Below are 20,730 nucleotides of genomic sequence, written 5' to 3' on the forward strand. Positions count from 1 at the left end.
TGCAGTTCTGTTGGAGTTTGCTACAGGTGCACTCCAGTCCCTGTTCCCTGGGTATCACCAGTGGAGGCTGCAGAACAGCAAATATTGCAGAACGGCAAATGTTGCTGCCTGATCCTTCCTCTGGAAGCTTCATCTCAGCAGGCCACCTGGCTGTATGAGGTGTCAGTCGGCTCCTACTGGGAGGTGTCTCCCAGTTAGGCTACTCGGGGTCAGGGACCCACTAGAGGAGGCAGTCTGTCCATTCTCAGATCTCAAACTCCATGCTCGGAGAACCACTACTCTCTTCAAAGCTGTCAGACCGGGATGTTTAAGTCTGCAGAAGTTTCTGCTGCCTTTTGTTCAGCTATGCCCTGCCCTCAGAGGTGGAGTCTATAGAGGCAGGCAGGCCTCCTTAAGCTGCAGTGGGCTCCACCCAGTTCGAGCTTCCCGGCAGCTTTGTTTACCTGCTCAAGCCTCAGCAATGGTGGATGCCCCTCCCCTAGCCTCGCTGCCGCCTTGCAGTTTGATCTCAGACTGCTGTGCTAGCAGTGAGCAAGGCTCCGTGGGCATGGGACCCTCCAAGCCAGGCGCAGGATATAATCTCCTGGTGTGCTATTTGCTAAGACCGTTGGAAAAGCGCAGTATTAGGGTGGGAGTGTCCGATTTTCCAGGTACCGTCTGTCATGGCTTCCCTTGGCTAGGAAAGGGAATGCCCCAATCCTTTGCGCTTCCTTGGTGAGGTGATGCCCCACCCTGGACCGTGGGCTATACCCACTGTCCACCAAGCCCCAGTGAGATGAACTGAGTACCTCAGTTGGAAATGCAGAAATCACCCATCTTTTTGTCACTCACACTGGGAGCTGTAGACTGGAGCTGTTCCTGTTCGGCCATCTTGGAGCCCAGTCCACCTAAGGTCTTGCTCTAAGGTTCTATGCCTGAAAATCTTTGAAAGAGGTGAAGGACCTCTTCAAGGAGAACTACAAACCACTGCTCAATGAAATAAAAGAAGACACAAATAAATGGAAGATCATTCCATGCTCACAGATAGGAAGAATCAGTATTGTGAATATGGCCATACTGCCCAAGGTAATTTATAGATTCAATGCCATCCCCATCAAGCTACCAATGACTTTCTTCACAGAACTGGAAAAAACTACTTTAAAGTTCACATGGAACCAAAAAAGAGCCCGCATTGCCAAGACAATCCTAAGTCAAAAGAACAAAGCTGGAGGCATCACACTACCTGACTTCAAACTATACTACAAGGCAACAGTAACCAAAACAACATGGTGCTGGTACCAAAACAGAGATATAGACCAATGGAACAGAACAGAGTCTCCAGAAATCATACCACGTATCTACAACCATCTGATCTTTGACAGATCTAACAAAAACGAGAAATGGGGAAAGGATTCCCTATTTAATAAATGGTGCTGGGAAAACTGGCTAGCCATATGTAGAAAGCTGAAACTGGATCCCTTCCTTACACCTTAAAAAAACTTAATTCAAGATGGATTAAAAACTTAAATATTAGATCTAAAACCATAAAAACCCTAGAAGAAAACCTAGGCAATACCATTCAGGCCATCGGCATGGGCAAGGGCTTCATGAGTAAAACACCAAAAGCAATGGCAACAAAAGCCAAAATTGACCAATGGGATCTAATTAAATTAAAGAGGTTCTGCACAGCAAAGAAACTACCATCGTAGTGAACAGACAACCTACAGAATGGGAGAAAATTTTTACAATCTACCCGTCTGACAAAGGGCTAATATCCAGAATCTACAAAGAACTTAAACAAATTTACAAGAAAAAAATCAAACAACCCCATCAAAAAGTGGGCAAAGTATATGAACAGACACTTCTCAAAAGAAAATATTTATGTAGCCAACAGACACGTGAAAAAATGCTCATCATCACTGGCCATCAGAGAAATGCAAATCTAAACCACAATGAGATACCATCTCACACCAGTTAGAATGATAATCATTAAAAAGTCAGGAAAAAACAGGTGCTGGAGAGGATGTGGAGAAATAGGAACACTTTTACACTGTTGGTGGGACTGTAAACTAGTTCAACCATTGTGGAAGACAGTGTGGCAATTCCTCAAGGGACTAGAACTAGAATTTGACCCAGCCATCCCATTACTGGATATATACCCAAAGGATTATAAATCATGCTGCTATAAAGACACATGCACACGTATGTTTATTGTGGCACTATTCACAATAGCAAAGACTTGGAACCATCCCAAATGTCTATCAATGATAGACTGGATTAAGAAAATATGGCACATATACACCATGGAATACTATGCAGCCATAAAAAAGGATGAGTTCATGTCCTTTGTAGGGACATGGATGAAGCTGGAAACCATCATTCTGAGCAAACTATTGCAAGGACAGAAAACCAAACACCGCATGTTCTCACTCATAGGTTGAAATTGAACAATGAGAACACTTGGACACAGGAAGGGGAACACCACACACCAGGGCCTGTCGTGAGGTGGCAGGAGGGGGGAGGGATAGCATTAAGAGAGATACCTAATGTAAATGACGAGTTAACGGGTGCAGCACACCAACATGGCACATGTATACATATGTAACAAACCTGCACATTGTGCACTTAAAGTACAATAATAATAAAAAAAGGAAAAAGGAAAAAAAAAGTAGACACACACTATAATCACCTTGAAAAAAAGAAAGTCTTTGAAAGAGATAAAAAATTCCATATACTCCACTTCCTACAATTCTGGCAGTTTCCAAATACTTTTTCTTATGTGGAAATGCTATCATATCCAAGAGTGCCTTCAGAGCTAAGCTAACAGTAGGCTATTGATCTTTAGCATATTGCTTTTTCTGTTGTGTTATTCCAGGGGCTTTCTCACATTTATGTTCCCATTTTTCACATTTCACAACTTTCTTTGGAGCACAGGTATTTCAGGAAGATTTTAGAGCCTTTGAATAGCATTATGGACTTTTTTGCATTAATTTTTACTTTTACAAAATTGTGCTAAATATTATTTCTGTTAATTAGTGAGTTTTGTGGGGGCCCCTTAAATTGGAACCCCAGGCTATGCCTCATTTTCTTCACTCTGGTCCTGTCCCTGAGAGAGGAACACAAAAGGGATGGTTAGAAAAACAAGAACAAATGCGCCTCCCAGAATTTTCTCAAACAACAGGCCAGTTAATTAAGGAAAGTAGATATTACATAGCTAGGTATAATGAACATGCAGTAAGTGGATTGTCTCAGTAATTTATGGAGAAAACCACCAACAAGAAGTGTATGTGGGTGGGGACAAAAGAGAGATAAAGTACTGCAGGCAGAACGCTTCCGTTTGCTGATTTTGCCTCACAGAATTGAGAGTTTGTTCTTATACACAAGTTTAATGCCACCTTCCTCTGTCTGCCATGGACCAACAAGCGATATATGCTGAGTTAAGCTTACCCACGGACTCAGGCCCAGAAAGTTCTTCACCTTCATCTCTTCCTCGGGGTAAGTGGCTTTAATTTTCCTTTCGGCATTTGTATATCTTCCAGAATTAGATCTTCCTGTTACATTTATGGCTTTAAATCATTGCTTTAAAGATGAGCAGTAGTTTTATATTAATGTTTAATGGGTGTTGCATGGCTTACCTGCAGATAATCACAACTCTGGAAAAAAAATTTTAAACCTCATACATTTCTTTTTTTCAATCAAGTTAGCTTGAAAAGCAAACATCACTTGTCTTACTGAGCCTTGGTTAAAAGACTCTCAACACTTTAGGCCACCCTGGGCACACTGCCTATTGGTTACCCCTGCTCCACAAGGAAAGAAAGAAAGAAAAGAAAAAAAAGAAAGAAAGAAAGAAAGAAAGAAAGAAAGAAAGAAAGAAAGAAAGAAAGAAAGAAAGAAAGAAAAGAAAAGAAAGAAAGAGGAAGAGAGAGAGAAAGAGAAGGAGGAAGGAAGGAAGGAAAAATATTTTACATGTATGAACTAAGGAATATTTAAGACACACATTGCAAACTTGCTGTAATAACAACCTACGTTATTCCAAATTCCTCTACAAAATAATCCATACTATGATTAAGTCCCAGTGCATTTTGATCCATAATATTCCTTTCAGAATACAACGTGTAGGCCAGTTGCAGTGGCTCATGCCTGTAACGCCAGTACTTTGGTAGGCTGAGGTGGGTGATTTGCTTGAGTCCAGGAGTTTAAGGCCGGCCTGGGCAATGTGGCAAAACCTCATCTCTACAAACAATACGAAAAAATAGCCAAGTGTGGTGGAACGTGCCTGTGGTCCTAGCTACTCGGGAAGCTGAGGTGAGAGGATTGCTTGAGCCCAAGAGATCAAGGCTGCAGTGAGCTGTAATTGTGCCACTGTACTCCAGCCTGGGTGACATAGCGAGACTCTATCTCAATATATATATATATATATATATATATATATATATATATATACACATATATTTTATATATATTTTATATATATATATATAAAGTGTAGGCATAATGAGTAACATACTTCACTCTCTCAAGAGAGACGAAAACTTTCTGGAAAAAAAATCATATTCAAGATCAAAGATTTGAATATCATTACTACCTGATATTTTCTAGTTTGAAAAGTATCACAGCTTAGAAAGAGACAAGCCACAAAACACTTGAGCATATCAGTAACGAACCTACTTACCATTTGTTGAAACTGGCACTTTCCTGTGTCTCTGAAGAGTTAGGATTCTGCATGAAAGAAGTGGGGAACACCAATGTGAGGTAATACATGATGGATAGCATGGCCTGTGGATGGATGGGAGGAAACTAGAAACTGAGGCAGAAAATCAGCATGAAATTATTATGACACATTATTATTTTCTGATATCTAACTGAATTTACTATCACTGATAATATTGCAATTGTTTACCAATCTGATATTCATTCCATATCATGCCAAGCATTTGACTTGTGCTGTTTTAAGACTAAGTTTTAAACTATTGAATTCTCAAAGTTTTAAGTCAAGAAGAAAGTCTTAGAGCCATCAATTAAGTTTCACTATAATTTTCTTATAACAGTAGAGGAAATTAGAGGATTCTAATAACTATAGGGAGGATTTGGTTGAGCCATATTTTTTTTTTAAAGAAAAGAGTAAGTCTTTCTTTTCCTCTATTCGTATCTAGCAAACGTTGGAAAGTGGGCATTGTCAGAAAATGAATATAGAGATAGTGAGACTCTTCCCAAATATTGCTATAACCCCAAACCAATGGATGCAGAAATTTTCTCTACTTGGATTGTAATAATTATCCTATAAAATGTCATTCTGAGAGTAAACCTGAAGAAAAAATAAGAGTAGAATAAAGCCAGAGCAAAATATGTGACTATAGAACACTGGTCTGATATTAAATGATTTTAAAACCACTATTGGTCTCTGGCTAAACTGTTGAGGCTGTGGTCACTCTGTAGCATGGTGATTGTATCTAAGGCAGTTAGCAAAACCAGAAAGAGAGACGTGAGTGATAACCTATCTTGCTTATGGCCAAATGGCCAAGGGTTTGGTCTGTTAGAAAAGTGGATAAGGTGTTTGCAAAAATGCCTCTAGAGTTTATTCATTCATTCAGAAATAAGCTCCTACTCTGTGCCAGGCATGCTGTGAATACAGCAGTGAACAAAATAGAGAAAATTATTTTCCTTCATAGAGTTTATAGTAAAATGGAGGCACACTTGTGGAAGACAGTATGGCGATTCCTCAAGGATCTAGAGCTAGAAATACCATTTGACCCAGTGATCCCATTACTGGGTATGTACCCAAAGGATTATAAATTATGCTGCTATAAAGACACATACACACGTATGTTTGTTGCGGCAGTATTCACAATAGCAAAGACTTGGAACCAACCCAAATGTCCGTCATTGATAGACTGTATTAAGAAAATGTGGCACATATACACCATGGAATACTATGCAGCCATAAAAAATGATGAGTTCATGTCCTTTGTAGGGACATGGATGAAGCTGGAAACCATCATTCTGAGCAAACTATCAAAAGGACAGAAAACCAAACACTGCATATTATCACTCATAGTAGGAATTGAACAATGAGAACACATGGACACAGGGTGGGGAACATCACACACCAGGGCCTGTTGTGGAGTGGGGGTAGGGAGAAGGGATAGCATTAGGAGAAATACCTAATGTAAATGATGAGTTAACGGGTGCAACAAACCAACATGGCACATGTATACATACATAACAAACCTGCATGTTGTGCATATGTCCCCTGGAACTTAAAGTATAATAAAAAATAAAAATAAAAAAATGGAGGCACACAATCAATAAAGTAAACAAATAACTAAGTCAGTATAAAAAATGAGATGGTGTTAGTGTTATTGAGAAAAATTTGAAAATAGGATTTAGCTTTCGGGGAGGGTAGCATATCAAACAGAGTAATCAAGGAAGGCCTCCCTGAGAAGATGACATTGAGTCAAAACCCGACAGAAGTGAGGGACAAAGACATAAGCCCCTGAGAGAGGAGCCTTCTAGGAAGGTGACCAACAAGTGCAAACACCTCAAAATGAAAACATGCCTGTGATATTGTAGGAGGCGTCTGCGTGGTGAGTGTGCATATGGAGGTCAGATGGGGGTGAGGGCGAAATGTAAAACCACTATTGGACTCTGGCTAAACTGTTGAGGCTGTGGTCACTCTGTAGCGTGGTGATCGTATCTAAGGCAGTTAGCAAAACCAGAAAGAGAGACGTGAGTGATAACATCCAACAGAAGTGGGGGCCAGCTTAAATAGGGACATATGAGCCATTCTACGGACTCAGATTTGCCTGATGAAAAGTCATTGGAAGGTTTAGAACAATGAAATGAGATGATTTCACGTACTTTTTAAACTCAAAAGGAGAATAGCCGTAGGTAGGTATTTCCAGATAACTAAAGTCCGCCTGACCTCTGTAATGATTTATTGTAACTTCATTAATTCTAATGTCATATGGTGCCACAGAAACACAGTACAGGAGTGCATTCCTCCCAGACACAGTACACTCCACTCAACTCCTTACATTTTAGCATGAGTGAATAACAATTTTTAAAAGTCACCAAGTTGCCTTTTACCTATAGTTAAAAAAAAAACTTTTAGAAAAAAAGAACTGCTGTTCATTGAACAGTTACCATGTGCCAGATGCTGTGCCCAGCATTTAGAAGAATTGTTTCATATATTCCTCTCCAAAATATTATGACATAGATATTATTCCACATTTCACAAATGAGGAAATCTGTGGGTTATGAAGGTTGAACGTATTTTCCAAAATAGCATGTTCACACTCAGATTTGCTAGATTGGAAAGACTGTTCTTAATCAAAGTTAGCCTTTATTAATGAAAATTACTAAATTAATATTAGTAATAGAATTAGGCCGGGCGCGGTGGCTCACACATGTAATCCCAGCACTTTGGGAGGCTGAGGTGGGTGGATCACCTGAGGTTGGGAGTTCGAGACCAGCCTGACTAACATGGAGAAACCCCGTCTCTACTAAAAAAAAAAAAAAAAATACAAAATTAGCCAGGCGTGGTGGCACATGCCTGTAATCCCAGCTACTCGGGAGGCTGAAGCAGGAGAATTGCTTGAACCCAGGAGGCGGAGGTTGCGGTGAGCCGAGATCGCGCCATTGCACGCCAGCCTGGGCAACAAGAGTGAAACTCCAGCTCAAAAATAAATAAATAAATAAATAAAATTAATTTAGCAATTAAAATAGTGACTATACAGAGCTTTCTCCACTAGACAAACAAACTTAGAGTTTCAAGGAAGAAAAGGGTAGGGAGGAGAAGAGACAGAAAGGTGAAATAATGTACATATATAAAACTGGAAGGAAAGCCATCCCAGTGCTGTCTTGGGCTTATTGGCTGCATGTAGCCATTCTTGCATCACACCAGCTCTCATTAGAAGTTCTAGGCCAATATTACCAAGCTTGTTTCCTCACATGCAGATATATCCCTGGGGCCTTGGAGTCTCCTCTAGGTATCTACTCCTCCCTGCCCCCCTCGACTGATACAGCATGTCCTAAATAGTACCAGACGATAATCCATATGTTACAACCCTGACTTCAGTGTATTATGTTTCCTCCCATAACTTTGATCACATCTAACGCTACTAAATTCTATCTCCTCAGGGCCATTTTAGAGAGAGCTGATTCACTTATATCAGTGTGAGCATCCTGATGTGAGAGATTATCAGGTCTGCAAACTGGACCACACAACTTAATCCTCAAGGATAATGTACCATTAAAAGTAGAAATAGCTTCATGGCCATTCTGAAACATATAAAGAGAATAAAGGATAATATTATAGTATATCTGATGCTAAATTTTTTAACATGTAACTCACAGCAAGTAATCACTTACATGGAATAATATTAGAAAAAATAAAAAGGAATAGATAATACAAATCAATCAATAGCTTCAGATAAATTAGAAAGCCTTTATCATAAAAGCTCCTGGCTCTAATAATAGAATTTATTAAGTAATTTATAATTATAATATATCTAATATGTTAAAAACCAAATGAGAGCAGAGGGAGACTTACAATTAAATCAGAGATATGGGAGCTATTTAGGCACAACTTCTAGCAGTGTAACTGAGGCATATACTACCAGAATAATTCCTTATCAGAGTTGATTTAATTTTGGAAGCTATATCCCAGTGTTTCTCCAGAATATTTTTATAAATAAGTCTCTCTTTATTATTTTTTCTATTAATTTATGTTTTCAAAGATACACAGCAAAATATATTGATAAAGTTGCGATTAATTTATAACATTTCATCAATATAATCATAACTTCTGAAGAACATGGGAGATTCATTATATAGTAATTGGTATGATTACAGAGAAAAGCAGAGATATCTGACACTTGGTTTAGACTATGCGATGTTGTAAACATAAGCACATGTTGTGTTATACTAGCGATAATATTGAAAAAGATATGCAGTCACAAAACCTTATCCCTTGATGGCCATACATTTGACCCAACTTGGAGATGATTGTTCTAGACAATAGCAAAGCAGAGGATTCCATGTCCAAGAACAGAATTTCTGTATACCACCAGCACCTAACATGGTACTTGGCACAAAATAGAGCCTCAAAAAATATCTTGACTAAATGAAGGTCTTCCTTCTTGGACAAAATGCTTTGACTTACTTCACACATTAAGACATGCACTTAATTTTTGTATAGAACTGGCAATTTTCAAAACGTCTTTCTACCTATCTCATTTGATTCTTATGCCAATCTTTTGTATACACACATGCATAAGTGTTCGTATTTTATCAATGAGCAAACTCTGTTGGATCTGAGAACCCATCTTGCAGGACTCTACTTTTAGAATGATGGATAAATGTTGTTCCCTGCCCCCATCCCCCAAGCTGAATCTAATTGTCCCTATGTTATCCCAAGTACATTTTTGTACCAGATGTACTCCACTGAGTTAACTGAGGTTTTTTGTTTTGTTTGTTTTTGTGTTTTTCTTTTTAACTTTTCAGATGTCTGTCAGGGTTCACCTTGGCATCAATTTGCCCTAAAACTTAGCTGTGCTGGGATTATTCTCCTTGTCTTGGTTGTTACTGGGTTGAGTGTTTCAGGTAAGTGGGGCACCATCATTTGTTTCATAATACTTACTCTACTTCCATTATGTATCTTAGAGCATCTCAACATAATTTGGCTATCCCAATCTTAGTGCAAGATCAATGAATAAAAAGTCATGAAACAATGCTTCTAACAGTCAGTCCGTATCCACTTTGGATACCAGCCTTTCATATTTGTCTTCCTAATTGCCCTGAGAGTCATCATGGGGTATTATATATGTGGCCCAAGAACTTTTGAAAAAGATCACAATTGATGATAACAAAGAAAAGAAAAATTTCCAGTTATTTATGGTTTATTATGTACTTACTAAAATTCCAGATTGCAGCAGACAATCTGTCCCTTGGAACAGGCACAATTAGACTCATTTTGAAGATGATAAAAGTTCAGGTGAGACTGTAGGCAATTCAAGAGCTTAAGTAATCCCCTTAGATTGACTTACCTAGTAGACACAGGCAACCTAATGCCTGTGTGAGTCCACCTGTTTTGTTTTTTCTTATTTGTTTCTGTATGCTTCCTGTAGGTGAGACCTTTTTTTTTTTATCACATTGCTAATACTTTTATCTTCTGTCCATATTCAAGCTTGTTGAGATTATTTAGTTTCCTGAAGTAACAAATGTAATATATCCACTCCACCACACATTTCAGCATTTAATACCCTTAACTGTTTTTCCTTATGTACTAGTGACATCCTTAATACAGAAATCATCAACAGAAAAATGCAGTGTGGACATTCAACAGAACAGGAATAAAACAACAGGTAATTGTGTGGCTTGAATTTCCTAAGAATAACAGTTAATATTTGGTAGATTTTATGTGTTACCTTAGGCACAATTCATAACAATCCATATGTTAAGATATTCTTATCATTCTGCTTTTCTGGATTAGAAAACTGAGACATAAAAAGATTCAACAACTTGCTGAGGGTCACATAAGCACCAAGTGATGAGGCTGGGAATTATACGTAAGTGGTCTGACTTATGAGCCTAAGGTTTTAAACAGCAAGGCATGCTGCCTCATGAGGAGCCTCTGCTAGGATACTCCATTGTTGATAGGAAAATATGTGAAATACCTGATTATTTTAGTGAGCTGTTAAGTTTGGTCTGAAGTTAGTTGATAGAACTTAAACATAGAATGAATTCTTTACTATTTATTATATTTCCTCACCATGCAGCCACATTAGTCTTGTTCCAGTGTGTGTTAATAAAAAAAGGTGACTATTGTTGAGTGACTGTAGTGGAATATGATCTGTGTGCACATTCTCACAGAATGGAAGTTTTAAGAAAACCTGAAAGTCCTTCTGGAAAATTCTATCCAATAGATTACATTAAGTAGGTGAATACATCATTTAGCAATTAGAAATTTTCTTATAATTTTTTCTCCATGGTATTTCTCATTAATTTAGTGAAAATAATTATTTGCTATGCATTTTGTGCATCATTTAAAGTCAGCACTTTTTACATGAGTTTTATACTGTTGCCTATGTAGTGAAACAGGCACTGGTGATGAATTTAAGGAAACTGAGAAATAGAAATATTTCATCTGACTGGCTGGACTTAAACAAGTTATTCTGTCTCTCACTGTCTTAAAATATAAGATGCGGCAGTTTAAATTATTCTGATGGTATTTTCCTATTTTAATATTTTATGATTCCATTTATGCTCAAGATAACTGGTTACTAATTCCCAATTCTTGGTACCAGAATGAACAGTAGGTCTCAAAAATCTCAACTTTATAACAAATTCATTGTTCTCACAGTGATAATCAAAAACTTTGAGCATTTATAATGACCTGTGTGTATGATTGGTTGTGGTGTGTCAGGGATAGGTTAGAAATATAACATTTATTTCTTATTTCTGTTTTTTACTTTAGAGAGACCGGTTCTCTTAAACTGCCCAATATATTGGCAGCAACTCCGAGAGAAATGCTTGTTATTTTCTCACACTGTCAACCCTTGGAATAACAGTCTAGCTGATTGTTCCACCAAAGAATCCAGCTTGCTGCTTATTCGAGATAAGGATGAATTGGTAAATCATTAAATAAAATACCTTAATAAAACTTAACACTTTCTTTAAACCATATTAATATGTCTGTGCATTAGCCCAGGGGTTTTATGCAATGGAAGTGATGACTTTGACTTCACAATTTGAATGACTAAGTGGATATGTAAACAACCAATTAAATATAAGGTGATGAATACAATAATAGAAATAAAAACATAGAGGGAAATATCACAAAGAAGGAATAACGCTGATGAGGAGTTAGGAAAGACTTCAGAGATGAGGTGATGCTTGAACTAGGTTTTAGGGGATCAAACCAGGAATAGATAAGCAGATTTAATATTCTTCTGTTCCATTTATAGACACATACACAGAACCTGATACGTGACAAAGCAATTCTGTTTTGGATTGGATTAAATTTTTCATTATCAGAGAAGAACTGGAAGTGGATAAATGGCTCTTTTTTAAATTCTAATGAGTGAGTATTAGATGAGCTAATTTTAATATTCAATTTATATCAGGTTTACACTGCAAGGTAGTAACACTGAAGATTGAGTTTTGTAGTTTTAATTTGGTTTAAAAACTCTCAAGAGGTTCAGAATAGGCTAAGAAGATGGATGATTTCAAAGTTGATTGGAAAGTTCTATATATGAAAAGATATCAGCTCTTTATGAGAAAATATATTTTTATCTGCAATGGAGTTTTAGGGGACAGGAAACAGACTAACTTATTTGGAAGGGGCACATTAAATTAAAAATAGTGATTATCTGGAGACCACTGGCACACAGAATGTCTTATGTTATATTTTTCAAACTGTGGGAAAATATACATTAGTAGGTAATGAGACCAATTTAGTGGGTCACAGCTGGCATTAAAAGAAAAGAAAAAATAGTAAATATCAGAGTGTGGAACCCAGACACCCATATTGTGACAAAAATTGCAGTATATTTGAACTGCTGGTGTGAAAGACAGAGGTACTTGAGAGGATGTGATGAAAACATGTATAAACCGCAGAAGAGCTATTTGCTGTTTTCTCTTCAGTGTTACATGCTTTTGTCCTGTGTAAGATAGTCAAAATTATCGTCAACGTACTATGAGAGATGCAACACAGGCAAATTTCATATTTTAGCAGAATTCATGGATAATTTTGCAGAAAAAGGCAGGGTGTTTTCTTCCCTCACAAGCAAAAACGTATAGGCCTTCAACCACATTTCTCTAAAGAACTTTTAATGAGTTTTTCAAAAGAGATAATATAAACAGTTATATTTAATGAGTCTGTAAATGATTTAGTCAAATGGGCAAAATTTACATTTAAAATGTATTTTCCATTACTCAAAAAACAAGAAATTAAAATCTAAAACATAAGAGAATGTTTAAGTTTGTCTAAATTATACTAAGATAATTTATTAAGTATGGAAAGTATTAAACACTGAAAGAAATGTTGGCTCAATCAGCAAAGTTTTGACATTATATGAGCCACATTCTAAAATATTTTATAAAGTGTAAGATTTTAAAATAAAGATGATTTAAAATAAATGTTCTGGACTAGAATAAATTTATGAAAAGCCAAACATACACATTATATTTAAAAACATCTCTCTTGATTTTTATATTGCTTTCTGGGGGTTATTTTCTATATTTTATTTACAAATAAATGAAAGTATGTTTGCTATTAATTTATTTTTATCTTTTCAGACATGGTATTGGTGAATTAGCATTTATTAAATATAGTTTGTGTCTGTGTTTCTTAATGGGGTCATAATGCAAAATGTTTATTTTATTGTGGTTCACAGTAAAAAATAAAATTTGAAAACATTGAAATGTGAACATAAATATGTGTAAAGTGGATGGAGTAAATTCAGTTGAATCTTAAACTGAGGAGAAAGATGATGCTTTGATTAAGATAGTAGTGATCAGGCAAACCTGGAAGGTATCATGTTATAGTAGAAAAAGCACCAGTTAGACTCTGCTTTTATTTGCAAGGCAAGGAAAGAAAGGGAAGAATCATAGTACTTTTTACAGGATGGTTTTGGGGGCTACAGGAGACAATGTTCAAGAGCTAGCCAGATGTCTCATCAAGGAAGGCCTGGAAAACCACTGAGGGCCTTTTGGAAAAGGAATTGTTGACTTGGCCAGATTGGCATTTAAAAAATTACCCTGATAATTGAAGAAATAATTAGAAGGGTGGAAGAGATAAAATATAGGGAACTTTTGCAATAGCCCAGTTGAAAGAAGTTCTTGGTTTGACTAGAAGGTTGGGCAGTAAGAAGAAATCAGACAAGCAGCCCAAAGAGGCTACGTGAAAAAATGGAACAAAGGACTAAAGAAAAGCTGTGATGGAGCCCTGCACGCTGCCACCACCTCATCCATTTGAGACAAATAGGAGAGTCTTAAACTCACACCATCTTTGCAACTCAACCCCAATACAGCCTGTCCCATTGTTTGAATTATATCATCACCTCCTACCTGCAGTGAGCCACGGGACTCATGCCTGTTTGAAACTAATATTATATTGCTGCAGACACCTGTTCACCTCTGTTTGGAATGAGAATGAAAGGAACCTCTGACTACATAACCATGAACTGAGCCACTTTTTCTCACTGCTTCCAAATTCTATAGACCCTGAATATCCATTTTGCCTCTAGATATTTATCATATTTACTCAGCACATATTTTTGAAGTATTGCCACATTTTCATATTTCATCTCCATGACTCCCCTAAATATTAGGTGGCTATAGCCTAAATATTTAAGAAAACTGTGGCTGAGTAAAGTTAGGAAACATTTTTAACGTGACCTGTTAGTAGAATAATAAGAAGACTGAATCCCCAGTTTCCAAAGTTTCTTTCTTTTTTTAATGTAATCGTGAAGTTTCTTGTTAGAGGGATTCTTTTCCAATGAAGATGAACTTGAAAGTTCCAGAGGTTTACATTAGCTCTATCTTAAAAGTTCATACCATTATATTTGTGACTGTGTACCTTCTTTGTTTAATAGTTTATCATTCTACTGCTTCCTGAGAGTCCTAGGAAATAATGGCTAAGTGAGAATAGCTCTAAGAAAATCATAAACGCTAAGACAGACTTTTCTTTTGCTCCACAGCTTAGAAATTAGAGGTGATGCTAAAGAAAACAGCTGTATTTACATCTCACAGACATCTGTGTATTCTGAGTACTGTAGTACAGAAATCAGATGGATCTGCCAAAAAGAACTAACACCTGTGAAAAATAAAGTGTATCCTGACTCTTGACTATGAATCCCATCTCAATTTATCTGCTTCCCATTACTGATCTCTGTACTTTTAGCTGCACATACTATTGGCACTACCTAATGTACATTTAGTGGCACAAAGTGAACAAATTCTGAGAATTGTGCAACTGTTATGAATCTTACAGAAGTTCACGTTTATCATATTCATTCTACTAAATGAGGAAACAGAGACATAGAGAAAACATGTATCATTTTAAAGAAACAGTGATCTTCTATGGTGAAGGAGTGAAGGATGTCCATGAATATGCCAGATTGGTATAGTGATTTTGTGTTTAAAACAGTACAGAAATTGTAGATTCAGAAAGGGAGAGCTGACCTGTCTCTTCCTGCATGCGGCAAGCCATAAAGATTCCTCTGGGAGGGCTACCCGAGTCATACAAGGGCAAGAAAATAGCTTTTATCACCAGAGACCTGGAATTGGATGCTGCAATGAACCTGAATAAAGATACTTAATAAACACCTATTTTTCACCTATTTTACAGCCCCCCACAACCAATATATCTCCTAGTGACTCCTCTAGAAAATTTATTGCCCCTAGCCAGCTTTTTTTTATCCTGTCATTTCTTTTCAAATTTATCATTCTTGGTCTAAAAAGCATAAAAGCATCTTGCTTAGGCCACTTCTATGGATGTCACTCTCTTGCGAGTTCCTCATGTACATGCAAAACGAATAAAATGTGTATACTTTTATTTTGTTCATCTGCCTGGTGCCAATTTAGTTTCTAGATCCAATAGAAAAGCCCGCTACAAGCTAAAAAGGGGCTTTGGAGGTGATCTCTGGCTCCCCTTCAATGGAAAGAACCCCAGACCTGCTGAAGAGAATCAGATTCTAATCCTGACGTGTATGTGTGGCCTTCATTGATCCCTTCCATGTAATGGCTCATCTCCAGGAAAGTTTTAGTAAATAACTGCTAAATCCCTGTGCATCTATCATAGTCTATCATTTTTTAAACCACTACACAATTGAGTTGTGGCAGAACGTTGATTAAAGTCCATTCTTTTGACTCTGACACCAGAATCCCACAATTAAAGGAGTTTGGGAAGGGACCTTAACTCTTCTTGCCATTCCATAGTTCTTCCCATCTTAATTTTATTATTACATCATTTTCTTCCATATTGTCTTCTACCCATGGCTCACACACACAAGCTATAGAAAATATGTAATTAAATCTTTAGTTATTCTGATAGAAAATAAGTTATACCTTTTAATTGTGAAGTGAAAGTTAAAAAACAGAAGTATTTATTATCATAGATCTCTTGAATGTCCACCTTTCTTAAAAATATGCCAAATTATGCATGGAAATCAAATAAATGAAAATGGTTAATGTACCTGATAAGAAGATTTGTCATAATAAAATTCTGAAAAATAGATATCTGGTTACCCTAATAATTCATCACCAAATTGAATTATATAAATTCAAGTGCATATGACATGGCTAAAAGAATGGCTCAATTCCTATATCCCATACATGAGGAATTATAATACTTGTTAAAACAATAACTTTTGAAGAGATCAAAAATCAAAGCAAAATTCATTTTGTGCCAATTACTTAGAAAATAGATTACTTAGGAAAACATTTTAGGCAAATGTGTCATTACAAAATAATATATAATGAAAGTGAGGTTTGGAAGTATTTGATACTTTCCGGGAAGGACACGTAATGACACCAGTAGAGCAGAAATCTGATGAAAATTGTCCCATGATGGAAAATGCACATTCCCACCTTTTTGGAACGATGTTGATAGCAATCTTCTAAAGTGATTCAGGATAAGGCTATATCCACCCACTTAGTCCAGAATTCACTCCAAACATTGACCTTTTCCTCCTTCTGTACTTGTTAGATCTGAAATCAAGCAGCCTTAAAGCACACATCCGTAAGAAAATTTTGCAGAAAAATTAACCCCGAGAAGTTAGGTTATCTGTCACTGTAATGTGCTATTGCAAAATTAAATATATTTACCATGTATTGGATATTATAATTCTGAGGTTATCCCGGAATCTCAAACTATGAAGGCACAATTCCATGAGGAAGGCATGTCTAACCATATTTCAGGCAGGTTAAGAAATATTAGGTTTAAGGGGAAATTTTTGGTTATAGTATTTGAGTCAATGTTTATGACATAAACTGCAACTCCAAGGCATGGTGAAAATATGATACTTAGTAAGGCATTCAAGATCTACTGTTTACTTATTATCAAAAAGATAAGAGATAGCAAGTGTTGGTGAGGGTGTGGAGAAAAGAAAAATCTTATATGCTATTGGTGGAGATAAAAATTGGTATGGCCATTATGGAAAAAAATAAGGAGCTTTCTCAAAAACTGAAAATAGAATATCATACAATCCAGCAATGCCACTTCTGGGTACATATCCAAGGGAAATTAAATCAACACCTCATAAAGATATCTGCACCCCATGTTTATTACAGCACTATTCACAATAGCCAAGATATGGTATCATTCTAGGTGTCCATCAGTAGATGAATGAACAAAGAAAAGGTGGTATGCATTTTATATATATATATATATATTATATATATATATATATATACACACACACACATATATATCATACAGTGTAATGAAATAATTTGCAGCTACAAAAAAAAGAAGAAAATTCTGGCACTTTGAGCAACATGAATAAACTTAGAGGGCATTATGCTAAGTGAAATGAGTCAGACACACAAATACTATATGATTTCACTTATATGTGGAATCTAAAAAAGTCCAACTCATAGAAGCAGAGTGTAGAAGAGGGGCTACTAGGGGCTGGACGGTTGGGGAAATGGGGCATGTTAGTCAAAAGGTATGAAATTTCAGTCCTAAGATGAATCAATTCTGGAGATCTAATGTACAAGGTGTTGAGTGTAGTTAATAATACTATACTCTATACTGTGTGCTTGAAATTTGATAAAAGAGCAGATTTTAAGAACATATCTCATCACACTCACACACACACAAATGATATGGGTGGTGATGGATGTGTTGATAGTGCTAATCATCACATAATGTATATGTATATTAAATCATCACATTATACACCTTAAATATATACAATTTTTGTCAATTAAGTCTTTTAAAATTAAAAAGAAAAAAGATCTGCCATCTACGTTTCTGATGTTGCCTTCCACTATGTGCCTCTGTGAAGCCCTTGCTCCAGGCACACGGACCATTGTCCAAACAACACTGAACTCCTTCGCTCTTTGCCTAGAAAAATCCTAGCAGTTGTCAAAGGCTCGAATTAAACATTAATTCCTTTGATGAAATTTACCCCAAATCTTTTTGCTCCTCATAATTTGTCATCTATTTCTTCCCACTTTTCCAAAATATGATTTAATTCTTTGCTGTGTTACAATTAGTTGTTTTTATCTTTGTAAAGCTAGTTCCACTTTTCTCATGGCTGGATTTGGACAATCACCAAGACAGAATAATTAAAGGGAAAAAAAAAGATCATCTCTGATTTCATTTTAATATAGTGGCTAAGAAGTTACTTTTGGCAGAGTAATCTGTTTATGTTACGGTAGAAAGATCTCGAGGCAGGGCCAATGAGATTCCTTCTGTGTATTTTCTAGGCTACGTGCTTGGATTTGAAGTCTATTTATCTCTGCTTTACCTCCCTGCCCCATCCATTCCACAGACTTTCTTCAATACACATGGCAGGGTTAAAAAGTAGGCATAGTAGAAAAACATTTCTGGTAGGAAAATTAAAAATTTAAATATTCTTAATGCATCCACCTAGTTTTTTTGTTTGTTTGTTTAATCAGTCTTTCCAATCCACTTATGTTTAGGCAGCCACCAATCAATTCTTCCCTTCATGATGCAGAAATGGATAAGAAAAAGTAACTTTTGCCTTCTGTATCAAGCAGCTTGGAAAAGGGAAAATTCAAAAAAATACAAATAAAAAAATTCTAAAAGTAATTTTGGATTTTAAACACCTACAGAGTCATGAAGCAACTAACTTATCTTGGTCTGGTGGAGATAGACTTTAATCTACTCCTTGCCAGCAATTCAAGTTTACTTCTGCAACTGTTTATGATGAGCTTCACCTGCTACCTTAGAGGCTTATTGGTTCATTTTGTTTTGTTTTTGTTTTTGCCTTTGATGATGCTCTTGTTTCCTCCCAACTGAGCAAAACAGAAGAAATAAAAAACAGTTCTGTACCAATCAGAACAAGTTTATCAACTTTCCCCTTCAGAACATCTTACTTCCCACACAATGAATAAAACAGAATAATGTATTTATTTATTTTCTTATTTTGTTATTGTTGCTACTAGTACTACTATTATTAGGCCCTCTCCATGGGAATGTGAGCCCAGGAGGGCAAGGACCTTCTAGTATTGTGAACCAACAAACGGTTCTGTTACATAGTAGATGCTCAAAAATATTTCTTATGAACAAATAAATTATTATATAATCACTTTTCTGTAACACCTGGGCTCAGCAAGGTGGTTTTTCCAAAACGACTATTTTTCAAATAATAAAGCAAGCACACAGAATAATTTTTCAACATTTACGAGGTAACCCACTAATAGGGCTGGAACCCAAGCCTGATTTCCCAGGTCTGGGAAGCCAATTGCACTCTGTATCTCAACACAATCTACCAGCGCCCTTTCAAAATAAACATGGGGACACTGTAAAACTAGAGTGTACTTTTGATTTGTCCTTTGCACTTCATGAAAAATTTTCAGTATTCTACTTTAGGAAGCAAGTAACTGCTACACAAATAAACATTTCCAGGCAAAAATAGTCGAACAGGCATAATCACTAAACGTAATTCCAATTTTGACTGAAATTGAACCCCAGATAGCTTGTTTTGCTCACAGGTTAATGTTCAGATATTTTTATTCATCAGTAGTGATTTTCAGGCTCAAAACACAAACAGTAATGTCCAACTATTACTACTTTATTTCAATTTGTTTTTTTGGTGTTAAAATGAAGAGTACAGGATGACTTAAATTGTTGGTTAACTTATAGGTTAAGTGATTTTGCCTAAATGGCAATGGAGGACTAGATTCCTGTATAGAATGCAAGCAATTTACGGCCGGGCGCGGTGGCTCACGCTTGTAATCCCAGCACTTTGGGAGGCCGAGGCGGGTGGATCACGAGATCAGAAGATCGAGACCACGGTGAAACCCCGTCTCTACTAAAAATACAAAAAAATTAGCCAGGCGTGGTGGCGGGCACCTGTAGTCCCAGCTACTCGGAGAGGCTGAGGCAGGAGAATGGCGTGAACCCGGGAGGCGGAGTTTGCAGTGAGCCGAGATTGCGCCACTGCACTCTAGCCTGGGTGACAGAGCGAGACTCCGTCTCAAAAAAAAAAAAAAAATGTTCCAGTGGGGAAGGATTATACTGCCATTCAGATTCAGTGTAACAAAATATTAATTCACAGTGTATGTCACTTAGGGATTTTCTAGCAAATGAGGAATAAAAACATCTTAGTCATAGATCACAGCACAGTTAAAAATCTTGTGGTGAGAAAGCTCTTGGTATTTGAGGATTGGAAGAAGTCCACTAGGGCTGAAGTGGGGCAAATTTTTATTTATTTATTTGTTTATTTTTTGGAGACAGGGTCTCTCTCTGACGTCCGGGCTGGGGTGCAGTGATACAATCTCAGCTCACTGCAACCTCTGCCTTCCAGGTTCAAGCAATTCTTGTGCCTCAGCCTCAAGAGTAGCTGTGATTACAGGCATGTGCCACAACACCCAGTTAATTTTTTGGTTTTTTAATAAAGACGGGGTTTCACTATGGTGGCCAGGCTGGTCTTGAACTCCTGGCCTCAAGTGATCTGCCTGCTGCAGCCTCCCCAAGTGCTGGGATTACAGGTGTTAGCCACTGCACCCAGCCTGAAGTGGGGCAAAGTCTTTTTAAACCATTTGGTTTTGTTA

The 20,730-nt window shown here is 37.0% G+C and overlaps 1 protein-coding gene across 1 annotated transcript; it reads left to right on the forward strand.

Moving 5' to 3' along the window:
* The first annotated feature begins 3,312 nt into the window (after positions 1-3,312).
* On the forward strand, positions 3,313-15,547 carry KLRB1 (killer cell lectin like receptor B1). Its single transcript, XM_003265457.1, has 6 exons — positions 3,313-3,474; positions 9,484-9,582; positions 10,269-10,343; positions 11,456-11,610; positions 11,946-12,061; positions 14,682-15,547. Exons 1-6 carry the CDS (start codon positions 3,390-3,392, stop codon positions 14,827-14,829), a joined length of 678 nt encoding a protein of 225 aa, XP_003265505.1. The 5' UTR covers positions 3,313-3,389; the 3' UTR covers positions 14,830-15,547.
* The last annotated feature ends 5,183 nt before the right edge of the window (positions 15,548-20,730 follow it).

The sequence above is a fragment of the Nomascus leucogenys genome, chromosome 23, assembly GCF_006542625.1.
Source record: "Nomascus leucogenys isolate Asia chromosome 23, Asia_NLE_v1, whole genome shotgun sequence".
NCBI lineage: Eukaryota > Metazoa > Chordata > Mammalia > Primates > Hylobatidae > Nomascus > Nomascus leucogenys.